This window comes from Myxine glutinosa, chromosome 6 (assembly GCF_964187855.1).
Source record: "Myxine glutinosa chromosome 6, kmMyxGlut1.1, whole genome shotgun sequence".
In the NCBI taxonomy this organism is placed as follows: domain Eukaryota; kingdom Metazoa; phylum Chordata; class Myxini; order Myxiniformes; family Myxinidae; genus Myxine; species Myxine glutinosa.
This window is the reverse complement of record NC_136266.1, coordinates 160,747,268-160,767,938: the sequence shown is the minus strand read 5'-3', so window position 1 is coordinate 160,767,938 and position 20,671 is coordinate 160,747,268. Positions and strand designations below refer to the sequence as shown.

General features: G+C 44.2%; 1 protein-coding gene across 1 annotated transcript in view; it reads right to left on the bottom strand.

Moving 5' to 3' along the window:
- Positions 1-20,671, bottom strand: part of NPHP4 (nephrocystin 4) — a 174,946-nt gene that overhangs the window by 13,499 nt on the left and 140,776 nt on the right. The window contains exons 14-16 of the mRNA XM_078779516.1: positions 16,591-16,673; positions 15,305-15,476; positions 6,058-6,237 (exon numbers count right to left, since the gene is read on the bottom strand). Of these exons, the coding sequence (XP_078635642.1) occupies positions 6,058-6,237; positions 15,305-15,476; positions 16,591-16,673 (435 nt within the window). The remainder of the gene's footprint in view (positions 1-6,057; positions 6,238-15,304; positions 15,477-16,590; positions 16,674-20,671) is intronic.

Sequence of the window (20,671 nt, the reverse complement as noted above, 5' to 3'; positions counted from 1 at the left end):
GAAAATAAGCTCAATAATGCTAATTTTTTAAACATTCAGACAGGTTGAGAATGTGCAGACTGAAGCACGATTGTTCTGCTTTTTCTTAAGAACCAAATCCGACAAACTGGGATACTATTTAAAAAATGCAAACGTATAACAAATTCTTTATACAGTAGTTGGGAAGGTGGAGTTAGTTGGAACATGAGGTTAGTTGAATCATTGCAGTTTTCAATGCAAACATAATGCCTCCGGCGACTTCGTCAACAGAGGCATAAAAAAACGAAGGATGATGTATTGATGGTGCTTCCAGGTAGTGGTGGACTAGCAGAGTTACCTAGCGTCAGTCAGTAAGTCACGTGTGTGTAGTGGGCTTTTTATATTCAGAGGAAGCCACGCCCCTTGGGCACGCCCAGCTGCCACGCCCCTTGGGCACGCCCAGCTGCCACGCCCCTCGTCTAAATCTGATGCGCCCATGTTTTTTGTCGTGAAAAGTTATCGACCCTCCCCCTTCCGTGGACACCCCTTTCCCTCTCTAAGTTACCTCCTTAGGCTGTCCATGAGGCACAACAGAACAAACAGACGTTCACAAATAGGGTTATGGATTGTGTAGCTCAGAAGCCTAGTATTGAGGAACACTGGTGAGTATTTAAAGTAAACAGACAAAAATAAGATAGTGAGGAGAGTTTGTTAATAGTAAGCATTCATACTATAAGCTTTAATATTAAGACTGCTTGGGAGAGTTGATGTTTTTAAACGAGCAATTTCTGAATAATAAAATAATGAAAAATGACTGAGAGCGACACTTGGCAAAAGAGAACAACGTAGAATGGCACTCAGTAGTTGAATTCAGTGGTTGCATTCAGGGACCTCATATGAAAATCATCTTCAGATTTAAAGTAATCGGATGAAAATTGACAATTTTAGAAATTTGGCCAAAGCTGAACTTTTGGCCGATATTGTCACCTTCTTTCCTGGAAGTCCTGGCAGTGTCCATATGTTTTATACCTCTCCCACCCCCCCTTCCCATGCCTCCCCCCCCCCCAAAGCCCTCTCCCTCCCACAGATCTCTCGATGTCTCCATGTCTCTCGGTCCCTGCTCTCAAATGTTGTGTTTGTGTCCTTCACCCTCTCTCCCCATCTTGTCTACCGCTCCCGATGTTATATGTTTTATGTGTCGGTTTGTCTTTTTGTGTGATTAATGTTCGCTCTTTCACGAGCCTCGATCTTGTATACAAAAAATATATATATATATAATTGGTGGTTGAATTCAGTTTGCTGATATGCAAATTCTATTCAGATTTCAAGTCAATCGGATGAAAATTGAGGATTTTAGAAATTTGGAAAGGTTGTTGACCTTTGGCCTGTGTTGACGTTTTGGCCTATGTTGACCTCAAAAATAGATGGTGGCTGAATTCAGTTTGCTGATATGTAAATCATATTCAAATTTCTAGTCAATCGGATGAAAATTGAGGATTTTAGAAGTTTGAAGAAAGTGGTCGACCTTTGGCCTGTGTTGTCATTTTGACCTAACAATAAATAGGATTCTGTCGGACTACCAACTCTACTATTTGGTGAAGTTTCGTGAATGTCAATTCGAAATTGTGACCTGCAGGCAAGTGTAAGTGAGCAGGCAGACAAACACACAAACCGGAGTGATCAACATACTTGTGGAAAAAGAAGAATTTTGCCAAGTAATACGAGACGATGCATCTGAAGTGCTCGTGACGAGATAAGTCAGTAAGAATGTGCTCGTCTCCGAACTCTTTCATCTAAAGTTCAAATTGAATTCGATCTGACCAAAGTCACCCTCTTGACAAGAATATAATGCGGAATTGCCCTGCAAGTGAAACCCCGGGCTGACACTTTATCGCTGGCTGGGCCAAGAATGGACCCCAGACTAGACGTGTTAAAGGTGAGCGCGCTACCTCGAGGCCTTCCTGCCAGCCCAAGAAGATTCGTGTACAATAGACAAATCAATACAACATATAAGATTTGAGCCTGGTGTCTTCGTATCTTCAGCTGTGTGTTCACTGGAAAGGACAAAAAAGAATACTCCGTCTTGCAGGTGGTTTTTATTTCATTTGATGGAATTCTTTTGGTTGCTGCCATCTTATTGGTGCTTCCAGACCAGTTCATCAGAATTGCACAGGCACAACCAAACAAACAGACGTTCACTAATTGGGTTATAGAAGATGATGATGTCACCCTTCCACCATATTGCTTTCTATACAAAAAGAAAGGAGTTGTCCTGAAGAGAAGGGTATGTATGATTTTTGCAATTGAGTAAATATCCCCCTCCCCCCACCCCCTTCCCATGCCTCTTCCCCTCCAAGCCCTCTCCCTCCCACAGATCTCCCCATGTCCCTGCTCTCCATCTTGTTCTCCCGCTCCCTTTATCATATGTTTTATGCGTCAGTTTGTCTTTTTTTTTTGTGATCAATGTTAGCTCTTACACGAGCCTCGACCTTGTATACAAAATAAATAAATAAATATTTCTCTTTGAGGTAAAGTATTTTATCTTGATGATGTCGTTCGATAAAGGTCAGTACCTTTTTGTATTATATATGCAGGTACTAAGCCACAGTATGAGAAGTAGATCTTGTAACTAAAGCACTGCGTTGTGTACTGTACGTAAGATTGTCACTTGGCCATTGTGGGTTAGTTGGAACAGAAAGCAAGGGGTTCGTTGAAACCTGTTCCAACCAACCCCACATCCTATATTTTGCCCAATCAAAGTTTCTCCAACGCTGCAGCCATTCCATGGCAGAGAGGCTGATCATCCTACATTTTCATTCCATGACACTGACATGGCGTAGCGGTTAGGTTGGTGTTGTTGGTCTGGTGTTGGCTTAGCGGTTAGGGTGCCGGCTTGGGATCCTAGGATCCTGGGTTCAAATCCCGGTCGATCGCTAAATTAACGCCACGAGGGTTGACTCAGCCTGTCATCCTTCCGAGGTCGGCAAATTGAGTACCAGCTTGTTGGGATTAATCGCTCTAGCGGGGAAAATGGCCTTAAAACGATCATTCATTCATTCATTCACACTGACATGAGTAACGGATGAGTGTTGTAATGAACACAAGGCAATGTAATGAATGAAACTACAAGGCCCATACAAAAGTGGTGGTACAAGCGTTACTTGCCAAAACTTGTCTTCTCTGTAGATTTGTCTGCCCACAACCCAGAGTAGTTGTGTCAAAACCAATTGTAATCAACATATTTATCTTATCACTCATATATCAGTGTCAAACAACATATCATATTTATCAACATATGTATATCATATTGGAAAAGTTCAAGGAGTGGCAGAAGGCGAAGGGTACGGGAGCAGAAACAGCAGAGCATGAAAGTTATAAGGCAGCCAGGAAGGCTGCAAAGAAAGAGGTAGCAAAGGCGCAGGAGGCATGTAGGAAAATGTTCGGAGAACGCTTGGATTCGGAAGAGGGTCAGAGAGCGGTATTCAGGATTGCAAAGCAGATAGCGAAAGAGAGGTGTGATGTGATGGGGGTGAGCTGCTTGAAGGATGAAGTGGGACAAATCGTGGTCGACCCAGATGGAATTAAAGGAAGATGGAAAAGATATATGGAAATGCTGTTGAATACAGAGAATGAATGGGATGGCAACATAGAGAGTAACCCAGTTTTAGGACCGGCAGAGAAGATAACTGAGAAGGAAGTTGAGGAAGCGATAAAAGCAATGAAGGGTAGAAAAGCGGGAGGGCCGACGGGAGTTGTGGGAGATATGTTGAAGGCAGCAGGAAGTTGGGGTGTGAAGAGAATGACAGAGATCTGTAATCTGGTGGTGAAAGAAGGCCGCATTCCAGTGGATTGGGAACTGAGTACCCTCGTCCCTCTATACAAGGGGAAAGGTGACCCTCTGGAGTGTGGCTCGTACCGAGCGATAAAGTTATTGGAGCATGGAATGAAGGTATTGGAAAGGGTGTTGGAGAGGAGGATAAGGAAGAAAGTGAAGATCGACGAAATGCAGTTTGGATTTATGCCAGGAAGAGGAACGACAGACGCGCTTTTCATTGTGAGGCAGTTGCAGGAGAAGTACATGGAGAAGAGGAAGAAGTTGTTTCTTGGGTTTGTTGATCTGGAGAAAGCATTCGATCGGGTTCCACGCAAAGTATTGACATGGGCATTGAGGAAGTTAGGAGTGGAGGAATGGTTGATCAGAGTAGTGATGGCAATGTACAAAAGAGCACGCACAGCTGTGTGGACGAAGGACGAAGGACGGGAACAGTGGTGAGTTTGAGGTGAAGGTGGGAGTGCATCAGGGGTCGGTACTAAGTCCACTACTATTTGTAGCTGTGATGGAGGTGCTGGCTCAGAACGTAAAGGAGGGTTTACCGTGGGAGTTGTTGTATGCAGATGATCTGGTGTTGATTGCGGAAAGTATGGATGGACTGAAGGAAAAGATGAACACGTGGAAGGAATGTATGGAGACAAAAGGTCTGAAGGTGAATATCGGAAAGACGAAGGTGATGGCAAGTGGTAAAGCATGTGGTGAGGTGGAAAGAACTGGGAAGTGGCCCTGTGCTGTGTGTAGGAAGGGTGTCGGAGTGAACTCCATCCAGTGTACAATGTGCGCTGAGTGGGTTCATCAAAAATGTAGTGGTCTGAGAGGGTCATTAACCAGTGTGGCAGCTACATTCAAATGTAAGGTGTGCACGGAGGGAGCTGCAGATGGAGGAAATGTTGAGTTGGATCTTGGAGATGGCGTGAAGCTGGAAGGTGTGAAAACATTTTGCTACCTCGGAGACATGCTGAATTGAGAAGGTGGATCAGACTCGGCAACGGTTGCCAGAGAGAGATGTGCATGGAAGATGTTTCGGGAACTGAGTGGCATGCTGATGATGAGGGGAGTGTCGTTGAAGCTGAAGGGAAAGGTGTATGCTGCATGTGTGAGAGGTGTTATGATTTATGGGAGCGAGACATGGGTAATGAACGTAGAGCAGCAACGAAGGCTGGAAAGGGTGGAAATGCGAATGGTTCGGTGGATGTGCGGAGTATCGTTGAGAGAGAGGAAGACAAATGATGAATTGCGAAAGATGATGGGAATAGAGCCTGTGATTGATGCTGTGAAGAGGAACAGGTTGAGATGGTTTGGTCAAGTGTTGAGGAAGGATGAAAGTGACTGGTTGAGAAGAGTGATGGAAATGAATGTAGAAGGAAGTAGAGGACGGGGAAGACCGAGAAAGACTTGGCTAAAGATGGTGGAAGAAGAAATGCGGCCATGGGGGTTAACAAGGAGAGATGCAGAAAATATGGCAAAATGGAGAAGATTGTCATGGGGACCGCAAGGCTAACCCCCGCTCTAGCAGGGAAAATGGCCTTAAAATGCATGTTGTGTTGTTGTAGTGTTGCTGAAGTTTAGATTAAGCCTCTAAAACCATAGAATAATGAATGTTCCAACAAACCCCATGGCTGGGGTTAGTTGGAACGCTTGACACATGGTCACCTGACTTGATATACACATGTAACTGTCAAATGTTAGCACTTCTTAATATGTTATAATTGTAGCACATATGCATATATATATAGTGGAATATCTTTTGTTTTTCTAGGCAAAACCAAATGAGGTAATAGAGGTTTTTTTTCGTAAAAGATGTTCCAACTCACCACACCCTCCTCTACATGCAATATCAGGTGGATCCTAAAGAGAATCTTGTCATGAGTGTGAGTACCCGAATGCATATGTATTTGTGGAGGTGTGAAAAGTTTGTGAAAAAGGAATTGGCAGATGATGAGATGTCCCATTGTTATGGGAGAACATCAATCTGCGACATGCCTAAAACACTTTCACAAAATGGTCGGCAAGGACTAAGGCACGTAGCAATACATATAGATATCAAAAGCGTGGACATATTATTTTTGGTCGAAATGAGCAAGAATGAGAGGCATGATCATACGAGGAGGTGTGAATAGGAGTCAAAAACTGCTCTTTGTTGAGGGAAATGTAAGAGCAAGGAATGTAAGTGATAAAGAGCACACAGGGCGAGTTGCCTTTGGCTCGAGACTAGAATTGGACTGGAGAAGGTGGTCGGTAACCTCTGAATAAACAAAAAAGCGAACCTTGGATATGTGGGGCTGACGAGTACATAGAAACACAAGCCAGGAGACAAAGAGCCGGTGATGTTCCAGGTCAACGATGTTCAGGTGAATGATGGATGTGCTGGGGTAAGTGGGACGTGCAGTAAGCATCAGCTCATGAGCAGAGCCTATTGGCAGTGTGAAGGCTTCTGCTGGGGAAACCTGGGGTAGTGTGTTCAACGTAAAGTGTAAAAAACACACATAGGAAAGAGCAAAATGGGACAAATGATGAAACATCAAATACCAAAGTTTAAATGCACAGTCAAGGAAAATAGGCAAGGGACTTGCAATTCTTTTTCAACATTCTCGAATTTTATAATGAGAGTCAATATACACAGTACATACGTATATAGAGTACATTAGAGTGGAGCTTGTATGTTAATTATTTGAAAGACAAAGACATCAGTAGACACCAGTGTACTTGAATGTGAATCACGAAAGAACATTTGTAGACAACGCATAAACACGTATGGTATGTGCAATTCATCCAACAGACGAGTAGTGGGGGTCGTATTCGGAGATTCAACACTTGAAATGAGGAGACTTATGTGGTTTAAGGTCAAAACCTCTAGAAGCTGAACACATCTTCAGCTATCCATAGTAAAATCAGGTGGATCAGGAGTCAGGTATCGTCGAAGGTGACCTTGATATTAGGGAAGTCGACTATCATAAGGAATGCTGCAACAGTTGGTGCGACATCCTGAACCCGAATTTCATCATCACCCAAAATTCCAGTCCTCATACCAGAAACTGATCTAGTGTAGAACTGATCACCAGTATGATTTCTTTTCTTCAAACTGTTTTGGCAACTGAGAGTCAACACATCCCTTCACTATTGATGGCTTCAGCATGGACAGGGTTTCAGCTCTTTCTCTTCACTTTTCTCATGACATTTGAAAAAGTGTCCTTTCTAATTCTTGTAACTACAAGGGCTCTTCGACATCCAAAAACCAATGTCTTTCTTTCTTCACAATCCCGAGAGACCTGGATCAGATGAGGTGTTGGGTATTACAAGTTCAGATTCCACACTGATGCCAAAAAAAACAAACGGACACATAAGACATAAGTAAGGGAGCGGGAGACAAGATCGGGAGAGAGGGGGAAGCACACTAGCACAACATTTGAGACCAGGGACATCGGGAGATCTGTGGAAGGGTGAGGGCTTGGGGGGAGGAGGCGTAGGAGGGGGAATGGGGGGCGGGGGGGGGGGTGGCAGAGGTAAAAACACATGGACACAGCTAGGACTTCCAGGAAAGAAGTCGGTATTTCAGAAAAGTGGATCTGGGGTGAATTAACGGGGGTAGAAAAGATCAAGGTTTTGGATGGGGGAAGATAAGAGATGGTGATGAACAGCTGTTTCAAAGACCTGGAGGGAGGAGTGGGATTGAAGAGAGTGAGGGAGTTTGTTCCAGAGGCGGGAAAAAAGAGGAATGAAAGAGTGAAGGTGATCAGAGAGTCTTGATTTTGGAAGTTTCACCAGAAGAGGGTTGCTGGCAGATCTTGTGCGACCTGTAGGAGTATTTGGGGGACAGAGCACAGACAGGGCTGGGGGGGGGGGGGGAGGCTTGGCCAGAGAGGAGTCCGTAGAAGACAGAAAGACCACCAACCTGCCTGCGGTGAGTGAGTGAAAGGCCCTCAGAGTTAGCTTCATCGTGGGAGATTCCAAAGATTCTGAAAGCTTTGGTTTCAACAGCGTGAAGCCGAGCGAGGTGTGAGGCAGGAGCACCAGCCCAGAGGGGAGAGCAGTATTCCATTGAGCTGCGGATGAAAGCTTTGTATGTGGTGAGGAGCTCAGGTGTGCCAAGGAAGGACTTCGCATGACGGAGAATGCCCAGTCGGCGATTGGCTTTGGAGGCCAGCTTTGAAATGTGGTTTTCCCAGGAAAGACCATGGCAGATTGTGAGACCCAAGAGCTTGAGTGACAGAGAACTTCTTGGAGAAGATAGTTGAGAAAGTAGATGGGAGGGTTGTCCAGAAGATATTTTCGGAGAAACATAGTGAGAGTGTGAGATTTGTCAGAATTGAAACATGTTCCACATGTTTGACCAGTCTGTGATTTCATCCAGGTCTGCAGAGAGTGAGGAGGCTGCAGACTGCCGATCTGAAGGATGAGGTATGGAGCGGCAGAGAGTGGAGTCATCAGCAAAGAGATAGAGAGGATTTTCCAGAGTCGGAGAGATCATTGATGAAGACCAGAAAAAGCACAGGGTGCAGAACACTGCCTTGGGGGAACTCCAGCCAGAAAAGGAAGGGGAGATGAGAGAAATCCATTCAGGGCCACATGTTGACTACGACTAGAGAGGAAGTCCGCAAGCCATGCGTGGAGATTTCCATGGATATCATAGAAGGAGAGTTTGGTGAGCAGATCGGGGTGCCAGACCATATCGAAGGCACGTGATATGTCAAGGGAGACAGCTATAATTTCCTGTTTGACATTGAGGACCGCCATCCATTGTTGAGACAGCAGAAGCAGCATGTCCAGAGTAGAGTGACCTGGTCTGAATCCAAATTGATGATCAGAGATCAAGACATTGGAGAAGAGGAAGGATTTGATGTCCGAAGCAATGATGGATTCCATGAATTTGCTGATAATTGAGAGCAGGCTGATTGGTCTGTAGTTGCAAGGATCTGTTTTTGCACCTTCTTGTGTAAAGCGGTAAATTTGGCTGATTTCCAAGCTGATGGCAGATGACCTTGAGCAAAAGAGAGGCTGAAGAGAACAGAGAGAGGGTGTGAAAGAGCGACAGAGCAGGATGTTAGGACCCGTGGGTTGATGCCGTCTGGTCCAGTTGCAGAATCAGAGTCGGGGATTGACAGAAACGTATCCACCTTGTCAGGAGAAAAGGACACAGAGTCCAGGAGCAGCTGGGTACTAATGGGTACGGTGGGTACAGAGAGAGCTGGCTTTGGGACACAAGATTTTGAGGCAAACACAGAGTTGCGGCATTCAGCTTTTTCACGTGCGGAGTCAGCTGTGTAGCCGTTTGAGGTAAGGGAGGGAATGGAGGGAGAACAAACACCAGAAACAGATTTGACCAGATGCCACCAGGATTTGGAGGAGGGAAACAGGTTTGAGAGTTCACTCTTGAGAGTCGAGAGATATTGTTTCCTGGCTCTCCTGAGGGTAGACACACACTTTTTCCGGGCTTTGTGAAAGGAAATGATATTGCCTTCCATTTGATTTGCCTTCCAGGAGGCAAAGGTAAGTTGTTTCAGGACAACTGCCTCACCACAAGATGCTGTGTACCATGGATGGGAGGATGGGTATGACAACTGAAGACGATATGGGACAAATCTGTGCATGAGAGCGAGCCATTTACTTTGGATGAATTGCCAGGATGAGTTGATGCCAGAGGCAGTAGAGATGGGAGACCAGTCCAGATGATTGATGGCTGCTTGAAGACCGTACCAGTTGGCCTGAGTGAAATGCCAGACTCGTCGACGCTCAGGAGGCTCTCTGAGAACGGCCAGAGAGATGTCCACTTTAACAAGCACATGAACAGATGAACCGATTGGAGCAGAAGAAGAGTAGCAGACATTTGCAGGGATGTTTGTCATAACCAAGTCTAGAAGAGTAGATGCTTCGTTGACTGATATCCGGGTAGGGAAATTGATGGATTGTGACAGTCCCAGTCAGTCGCAGAAGTTCTTTGCTGAGGTGCCATGGCTGGTGAGAGCGGTACCCACACCCAGCCAGCTGGCTTGATGACAGTTGAAATCACCACATATGAGGAAGAGAGAGTTGGGATGAGTAGATGGAAGTTGGTCCATGTTATTAGACAGCGAGATGTAGATGGAGTCATCACTGTTTGGTGGACGGTACAGAACACATATGAACAAAAGGTGGGAGGGAAGGGGAAGCCGTAGCCTGAGGTACTCCTGGGGGTGAGGTGGAGAAAGGGCAGTGCAGGGTGAGTGAGGAAGAGAGTTTTTGATAAAGATAGCAACCCCACCACCAGGACGAGGCTCAGGTCTATCATGCCGGAGGAGAGAGTAACCAGGGAGAGATATTAAGGAATCAGAGACATCTTGAAGGAGGAAAGTTTCTGTTCAGCAGATTAAGTCTGGTTTGTCAGAAGCAACCTATATGGAGAGATCAATCAGGTTTGAGCGAAGGCCCCAGATGTTTGAGGTCCATACCGTTAAGGAAGCAGAAGGGGGAGCATCGGATACAGGCAGGGGCGCCGTAAGAGGGGGAAAAGTTAGGATGATTCAAAGGGCCCTGCACTGACAGGGGCCCTAAAAATTATGAGAACATTAGGTAAAAATGTGCGCACGTGCTTCATAGGGGCCCATTGTGATATCTTTTCATGGGGCCCAAAATCCCTGGCGGCGTCCCTGGATACAGGGGTAGGGTAAGATGAGGAAGAGGAGCAGGAGGTAGGGAGAGCTGTTGATCGTGTTTCAGTGATTTCAGAAGAGCTAGGAGAAAGGGAAGGACGAGGAGGACAAAAGGTTTGAAGGTGATTGGATGAGGCACAGTGAGGTGTTGTTTGAGGGGGGGGGGCAGAGCGAGGAAGAGGGTTGGAGGAGATTGAGGTAGGGGTTGGAAGGGAGAGGAAGCGGGGAGGACGCTTTGAGGAGGAGTGGTGAGAGGGGAGAATTGGAGAAACAAGCGTTACGCCTAGGTCCCCCGTCGGGGAAGTGATGTGAGTTGACAAAGTGGAAGACGCAGAAAACATGCTACGATATGATATTTCGCTCACAAGGTTCAGACATACATGGAGGCGGCCATCTTGGATTTTGGCGTGGCGACCCAATTTTCAATCGCGTTCTTCGTCATGCTTAGATACACCCACACAACAGATTAGAAGTTGGTACATTGCATATTTTTCAAGATATTTCGCTCACAAGGTTCAGACATATATATGGTGGCGGCCATCTTGGATTTTGACGTGGCGACCCAATTTTCAATAGCGTTCTTCCTTGTGCCTAGATACACCCACACACCAGATTAGAAGTTGGTACATCACTTATTTTTCAAGATATTCAGCTCACAAAGTTCAGACATACATGGCGGTGGCCATCTTGGATTTTGACATGGCGACCCAATTTTCAAAAGGATTCTTCCTTATGCCAAGATACACCCACCCACCAGATTAGAAGTTGGGACTTCGCTTATTTTTCAAGATATTTCGCTCACAAGGTTCAGACATATATATGGTGGTGGCCATCTTGGATTTTGACGTGGCGACCCAATTTTAAATGGCGTTCTTCCTTATGCCTAGATACACCCACACACCAGATTAGAAGTTGGTACTTCGCTTATTTTTCAAGATATTCCGCTCACAAGGTTCAGACATACATGGCATCAGACATACAGTCATGTGAAAAAGTAAGTACACTCCATGTAAAGTTTTGACTTTTTCAACATATTTCAACATACAGCTATTTGATCTTCATTTCAACAATATTGATAGATAAAGGTGATATAATATAACAAATATCATGAAACATTTACATTTTGTAGTCCATTGTATAATTTAAATAAACATAAATGCAAATTTCGCATGTGGAAAAAGTAAGTACACCCTTGGCTCTAATAGGTGGTATTGCCCCCTTTGGCAGAAACAACCTCAAGTAGGCGTTTCTTATAACTGTCTACCAGTCTCTGACATCGACTGGTAGAATTTTTTGCCCACTCCTCCATGCAGAATTATTTCAGCTGTGCGGTGTTTGAGGGGTTTCTTGCATGCACAGCTCGTCTCAAATCCCCCCACAACATATCGATGGGATTTAGATCCGGGCTTTGACTTGGCCATTCCAGAACCCTCCATTTCTTTCTTTTCAGCCATTCCTTGGTGGATTTACTGGTATGTTTAGGGTCATTGTCATGTTGCAAGGTCCAGCTTCGGTTGAGCTTCAACTTTCCGACAGATGGCCTCACATTATCCTCATTATCCTCATTCTGGTACAATGAAGAATTCATGGTGGATTCTATGATGTGAGCTGCCCAGGCCCTGATGCAGCAAAGCTGCCCCAAACCATAATATTTCCACCACCATGCTTTACAGTTGGTATCAGGTTCTTGTGGTAAAATGCTGTCTTTGGTTTTTGCCAAACATGTCTTCTGGTACTGTGGCCAAATAGCTCTACCTTTGACTCATCTGTCCAGAGCACATTGTTCCAGAAGTGCTGGTCTTTGCCTAGGTGTTCATTGGCAAACTTTCGTCTTGCCCTGATGTTCTTTCTGGATAGCAAAGGTTTCCTCCTGGCACACATCCCATGTAGAGCAAATTTGTGCAGCCTCTTTCTAATGGTAGACTCGTGCACTTTGACATCAACAGTGGCAAGAGCTACCTGTAGGTCCCATGATGACATTCTGGGGTTCTTCGAGACTTCTTTCAGCATCTTGCGGTCTGCTCTCAGGCTGAACTTGCTTGGTCGGCCTGGCCTGAACAAGTTGGCAGTTGTTTGGAATCTTCTCCACTTGTAGATGATCTTCCGGAGTCGAATGATTGATTTCAAATTGTTTGGAGATCTTTTTTAATCCCTTCCCAGACTGGTAGGCATCTATAACCTTCTTTCTAAAGGTTCAAAGAGTTCTTTTGATCTTGGCATGGTGACGCCGCACACTTCAACAACAAAGAGCAAACCAAACTAAATGTCTGAGGTTTAAATGAGACAGGTTCCTCCAATATCCTCTCTAACGATGTTATAATCATTTGCACCTGAGCTGGTGCACCTGATTCTAAATTTAAGGTGTTTGAAGTAGTGATAAATGTAGGGGTGTACTTACTTTTTCCACATGCGAAATTTGCATTTATGTTTATTTAAATTATACACTGGACAACAAAATGTAAATGTTTCATGATATTTGTTATATTATATCACCTTTATCTTTCAATATTGTTGAAATGAACATCAAATAGCTGTATGTTGAAATATGTTGAAAAAGTCAAAATTTTACATGGGGTGTACTTACTTTTTCACGTGAATGTACATGGCGGCGGCCATCTTGGATTTTGACGTGGGTTGCACCCACACACCAAATTCGAATGCTGTCCTTCGCTTACGCACGCACGCACGCACGTACGCACGTACGCACACACGCACGCATGGACGGATGCACGGATGGACGGACACACGGACGGAGGGGAAAACCATAGTCCCCCTTTCGCTCCGCAGTGCGACGGGGGACAAAAAGGAGGGTGGGGAAATTTGAAGGGGAGGGGGGAGGAGGAAGTTTTGAAATGGAGGGGTGAGGGGAGAATTTAGGAGGGGAGGGGGGAGTTTGGGAGGGGAGGGGTGAGGGGAAGTTTGGGAGGGGCGAGGGGGGAGTTTGGGAGGGGAGGGGTGAGGGGGGAGTTTGGTAGGGGAGGGGTGAGGGGGGAGTTTGGGAGGGGAGGGGTGAGGGGGGAGTTTGGGAGGGGAAGGGTGAGGGGGGAGTTTGGGAGGGGAGGGGCGAGGGGGGAATTTAGAGGGGAGGGGCGAGGGGGGAGTTTGGGAGGGGAGGGGCGAGGGCAGAGATTTGAAAGGGATGGGTGAGCGGAGAGTTTCGGAGGGGAAGGATGAGTTTGGATTTTAGAAAGTGTTGGACGATTAATGAAAAACGAAACTTCTATCAATAGCTAAATTGTTTCTTTGCTTTGTCCAAAGTAACAATTTCTGGTAGTCGCCGTACTTCAGATAAAGTAGTACTCTGAGAAACCTGTTAACTCTCTAGCTCTCGGGGAGGAATCTTTGCTTGAATAAACTCGTTCAGCATCAGTTGCCGATTGTGAATTTACTTGTGTTAATCGCAATTGGCAGTCAGGACCAGATTGGCTATCCGAGTCCTATGTGAAAGAGACATCCATTCTTATAAACAATGCGTTCATGACAGCAACTGGTGACTGTTCTACTGTTGTGGACTTATTGAGAACAAATGAGTCTGGAGCGCATGATTTTTCAACAACATCTTGGATTGACTCATCTGACAAGTGTTTTCCCTCTTTCCAGATTTCTGTGAAAGAGACAATTCCAGATTTCCAGATGCCTCAGATTCTTGATCAGGTTCTAATCTCATACCAATAACCTATGTTGGCTCATTACAGCCTCCCCTAGAATCAGCTGGCAATGCAGGATCCAACATCTATTATTTTGCAGGGAATAATCTTGGGGACTCTTGTAGGTTCCACTTTTGAAAATAATCAAGATGTTCTTCTTCCTAAAAACCCCAATTTGCTCAAATATTTCCAAATCCTGAGCTGTTTTCCTCCATTTACGGTTCCATAGCCTTTCCAACCATAGCGTCATTGATATCCACCTATTTCCTGACCTGCATGTCCATTCAATTCACCTCCAAAATACACCACCTCTGACTCAGGAAAACCTCTCAACAAGACCTCCATACTATTCCACAACTCCTCTTTTCCTGATTTTTGCATTCCATTTGAGGGACATTACCCTGAAATGGCATTCAACAAACCCTCCTCAACAATCAGCTTCACAGACATCAGTTTTGCACCCAACCAGACAACCACCACCTGCTGTGACAACTCCTCAAGAGGAAGAAGAAGACGACCACTCCTTTTGTATCTTCATACACTTAAGGCTGTCGAAGCCCAGCAGTTTCCTAGGCCATGGGGCACAATCCTGGACGGTTCGCCACTCCGACACAGGATACTCGAATGGATCATTCTTCCCAATAAGCTGGTACTTATTTTGCCGACCTCAGGAGGATGACAGGCTGAGTCAACCCACCTGGTGGTAATTCAATGGCATGGCAGGACCTTGAACTCATGACTGAGATCTCAAGCCAGCCAACTTAACCGTTAAGCCAACACCAGGCTTCAACTCTTCAAGAAAAACCACACTTACTCCATTCTTCCTGCACTTCCTTCTACTATAGAGAGCCTCAAATATCTCCTTAAATATCTGCATTATTTTCTGTCCATTTTGTCTCTTCCAAACAAGTCCTTTCCACCTCCCAACATTTAATTTTTAATTTTAACAATATGCAGGATCAATTCTAGGCAATGTATTTTCATGGAAGAATTGGTGATCAAAACAAACTTTCGAATTTCGAAATCGCGGCAACAGGTCAACAATGACCACAGCCTCTGGTGCTGAAGATTCCAATAATTGGGTATATTGACGGCTTGAAAAGTGGCCCTATGGCTAGACTTTTGTTTGCACGATAACAACAATTTGGTGTCGTAAGTAAAGAATTAGCAAGTTGATCGTAACAAGATCACAGAGATTTTCTGTCAAGAGTTGCTTGGCAATGATTGCGCTGTAATAATACCTGTAATATATTCGGGTGTGAGACGTAACAGCGTAGTTGACGAGTGGATCGCATCCCATGCAGTAATTGTGGCGCACGACTAGCTTGGCCCAGAACACAGGAGATGTCAATGCGCTGCATGGCATGCACTTGCAGCTGCCAGCACATCCATGGACGGGACAACCAGCGGTCACTGTTCAGCGTGAAGGCAAGAATGAAGAACGTTGTTGGTGGAACTTTTCCCCATAAAGCAAAACGAGATGAAGCGATTGCAGTGCAAGTTGGCATAACTAAGGAAACGTTATATTTACAACTTTCCTGGAAAGATGTTGACTGCACGGATATTATTACATAATTAAAACTAGAACGGCACTCAGTGGAGAGCACACCTCCACCTGGTTGGCCACATCACTCAATGGTGAAGAATCACTTAGAAAATTAAATAATTCTCATATCCGAATCCATATTCAGATCTTCACCAAAATTGAATCTCTTTGTCCTTGTCAGACACCCAATCGGTCCACAAAGTTTGGTCCAAATCCCTCCACAACATTTTGAGATATCCTGCTATGTATCGTTTTTGGTCCTATCTCCCAATGGTGAAGAATCACTTAAAAAGTTCACTAGCCGGATCCGAATCCGAATCCGGATCTTCACCAAAATCTAATCATTTCGTCCTTGTGACAAACGCATAATCTCTGCCAAATTTCATCCGAATCCGTCCACAACTTTTTGAGATATTTTGTTCACAAACAAACATACAGACAAATAGACAGGGGTGAAAACATAACCTCCATCCACCTTTGGTGGCGGAGGTAATTACTCAAAAAGTACATAAAATTATTTTATTTAGCGATATCAACAATAATTTGTGTCAATAAAGAAATGACATGATATTACGGTGCAAGAAAATTAGTGTACAGTCGAAGCAAAGAGGGAAAAACCTAAATAAAGAAAAAAAAGTATCGGTATGGAGTGGATAGCGGACTCCCAAGGTGGGTTTGAAGATCCTAATGGATTGACAAGGTGAGACTGAGATTTTCCAGGATTAAAAGACATGTTTATGAACATCATTCAATTAGAGAAGCTCAAGAATCAAACCCAGACCATAAACAGCTCAAAGACAAATGCATTCCCTCAACACTATCCTGTAGGTCAGGAATTAAAAGTGTCACACACATTGCTGAGGTCACAGGAATGCTTAAGTTAATAAAGTTAAAGTTAAATTTTAAATCACTTAGAAAGTTAAAGTTAAATAATTTAAGTTAATAAAGGAACTAGTAAGAAGACCAAAATGCGCTGCTCACGTGTATAGCAGGAGAAAAAACTTCTTCACTTGGGGTGACTGGCCTGTGGAAACTTTCACGAACACATCTGAAAGTTCCTGCCCCTCCAGTGGGAACACAAGGGCAATGCATTCAAAACATATCCTTGGCCAGACACCGAGAATATCAGCAAAGCCAGTTATTTTATCGTGCATAAAAAAATCATATTCTTTAAAAAAAGGGGAAAAAAGCACAGAATCACACAAGAATCTACCACATAGAACACCATGCCAGTTTGTGTGTTTGTACAGATGTCTGTGCCCTCTTCCTAAGGTCGATTTGAGTCGGATTTAAAGGCCAATCTTTCAACACGGATGTGTGTTCACTGCGGTCTATTTTTGAGGATGAAACAAACTCGAAAAACATTTTCCATTAAAGAGTAATTGCGTCTTTTCTTTTGGAAATGTAGACGGCGGCTTGCAGACCGAGCCTCAAGGGCGGTGTACAGGGGCGTTTTTTTAAACAACAATAAATACAAGGCGCACGGAAGTAAAATTTGCTGCGCACGATGTGCCACGCGTGCGCAGAGTAAAAGGAGTGCTCATTTACGTTTGTCAGATGTCTAACAAATAAAGAAGATATAAGCACACCTGACACTAGGCCGAGGATGCAGACTTTGGCATGCTCGAGGCTGCACTGTGCAATCCCATCAACACTCATACACCTCTCAATTTCCACTACTTATTGGTACCTATCCAATTATAGCTTAAATGCATCCACTGCCCCTGTTTATACATTAACAGTATTTTTGTCGAATGATGTCATGTATGTGGCAAGTTAGTATATAAAATATAGAGAACATGAATGGGGAAGGGAGGGGGAGGGGGGAGAGCGGATGGCGGTAGGCTTGGGGGAAGTGTGTGGTGGGAGGGCCTAGGGGGGTGCGTGGATGGGGGGGGGGGGGGGGGGTGGGGAGGGGGGATGGGTTACATGACAGTTCACATCTGTAAATCTGTCCTTTGATTTTTGGAATATACTGAACTACAGTGAGTTTGGTCAAAGGTTCAATGGATTCAGCAACAGCGGCATTCTGACAGTCTTGCGTTTCCATCCAACTAGCTGCTAACCTGCCATCGTTTAGAGAAATACCTGGCTTTGCCAACCTTCGTGGAAAGCCACGGCACGTTAGATGGAGAGCAACGACTTGATTGTGAATAAACTCGTGTCAACAATTTCATCAGATTCAACGGTGCCAGATCAACAATCTGTGTCAGAGGGAGATCATGGCTTCTTCCCCCTCAGTCATTTTCATGATGGCAGAGTCAACTGTTCATTCGGTGCCAAGTACAGCGAAGCTGGCTATATACACTTGCACCATTTTATTGCCATCAATATGCTTGTCAGTTGATGCAGTGCATTCAGTAGCGAGTACAAAATGCCACGACAGAATGCAGACATGGGGATCAGATGATGACCCGATGAAGTAAGTAGCTTTATCGCGAATGGAGATGAGCTTCACAAGTATTGTTTCAGGTGCTGCACTCTCAGTAAGTATTCCGTCACACTCCTGACCAGATCCTTGTTGATAATAACGGGTGTTTAAGGATGTGAAGGTGAGCCACTCATTAGTGCTGAACTTTTTTCCAGGCTCTTGCAGCAAATGATGAAGTGGCTGGCCTAGTTGAGTTCTGGCCAATGGTGAGTCCCAGAATGTTAACGCAGAATAAATATGGGGGTGGTGGTGGAAATACAAGAGAAGCGTTCAAAAAGCTCTCAAGATGAGATGCTCACGATCATCCAAAACGCACCGACGCAATATTTTTCAATTTAGTGTTCCTTGACTCCAATGCACTTGGTCCATGACATCCTAGGAAATTGAGGCCATGATCTCGCCGGATGAGGGTTGGGTTGAAAATGTCTGTGACGGAGGCAAACCCTTTTGCTTCCATTGCAGGGAATCCAATTTGGTTTCATGACCCCAATGTTGAGGCCACGTTTTGTCACAAACTACCAGATGAGTAACAATATCAGCCTGATCAGTACTGAACAGTTCAAGAAGCTCATGACAAGATGCCAGCCATTGCTTTTGATCATAAATGCTGAAGTTTCATTGGACCCATTTTGCTAGAAGTTGCACATTCAGAAGACCTTGTGGATGATGATGAAACAGCTGCCATTTGAACCTCAAAGTCCAGTGGACACTTTGATGATATCAATGTGCCAATCTACAAATATTAATGCCTCCACACCAGCTGTCCTGACCTAGGGTCATCTTCAAAGGACTCTCCTCCATACCTAAAGGTCAGCACCAATCTGTCAACTGTAGAAAACGACGACGCACCTTTACCACACATGGTCACTGCGCATTTATGTGGATTTATGTGGAGCAGGCACCTTCTTTGCGTAAACATTTGAGGACACCTTGATAATGAATTTTAGTAATACCTATAATTGTATGACATAGCAACCTTCTGGATTATACAGGGAAATAACAAAATGTTAGAATAATGAAACTAATTACAAACACAAAGCACACATACACGTTGATAATGAGTATAAAACCGTGGGTGTTAATGAATATCCTATTCCGAGAACTTTTAAATGCCTTTTGTATGTCAGGGGCATCTGTCTGGGATCTGTTGTTGGAGAATATGCAAGGGAGAATGTACACAGGGTGTTCCAGATTGAATGTCATTATTTTACATATTTATTAAGAACGAAATAATAATGAAACATAAACCTGATACTGTTATACTGAAGAAAGATTCGAATTTCGTTTCTTTGAAGGATATGTTCAGTTTGATCCACCTCCACATTGTGCATAACTTTTCCTTAAGTGTGTTTTGGCGAGGATGGCATGTGCGATCCGGATTGGTGGTTTCAGGTCAACAAGAGTCCTGGGGCAATCTTGTAGACTTTCTCCTCAAGAATAGTCATGCAGATCAGAGATTAGGCTTGTTGGTGGCCAAGGGAGTCATAAATGGTGGCCAAGGGAGTCCCACACCAAAAGCATGCAGGAAAATTGTTCGCGATTCTCCGACAAGCGAATCTGCAATGGGGGTAATCCAAGACCTTATGCATTGTGAATGGATATAACCATGCCCCATCTTCTCCAAACGAATATCATCTTATCACAAACGATTGACATAAATTCCATGAAAAACTAGATGGTATTCATAGAATACTTACCCTGCGCAGTTAACTTGTTGTGAGCCAACTCTTCTGTTTTTGAACATTTTTTTCTTTGATCCAATATGGCTACCAGACCACGTGAGCGATGCCATCATAAATTTCTATTCTCTAATATAATTGTTGCATAGATTACACACAATACATTTCAAACTGATCAGACTAAGCGTTGTCCCTGTCGAATGATGACTTCATAATTATGGCACCAATGACGTCATTGTTAGCAACACCTATTCCCCATATGGAGTTCTTTACAATGCGCCATGTTTCAATTTTCTCCATGCAGTGGTTTGGGACATATAGAGGTGCAACATTTTTCGGTTTTTCCAAGATGGCGCCTGTACCACATGAGCAATGACGTCATGACTATCATGAAAATATTCAACATGAGGAGGCGTTCCTATGGTGAAAATTTCGTGCCCATCAGACCAACAGTTGCTGAGAAATAAAATTCACAATGATCGGATAAGTGTTGTACTTGTCGAATCATGACGTCATAACGAAGGCACTGATTCCATCATCATTAACATATCGTATTCCGAAAGGGGAGTACTTCACAATGAGCCATGTTTAAATTTTTTCCATGGAGCGGTTTCGGAGATATAGAGGTGCAACTTTCTCGATTTTTGCCGAGATGGCGTCTGTACCACGTGACCTATGACGTTATAATTATCATAAAAAAATTCGACAGGAACCGCACATATTCTGAAAATTTCGTGACCATCGCTTTAACAGTTGCAGAAGAATTTTTGTTTTATTAATACTGATCAGATCAAGCGTTTAACTTGTCGAATTATGACGTCATAATTAAGGCACCGGTGACATCACCATCAACATGGCTTATTCCCCATGGTGAGTACTTGACAATGAAACATGTTTCAATTTTTTCCATTGAGCGGTTTGGGAGATATAGAGGTACAATATTTTTCAAAGA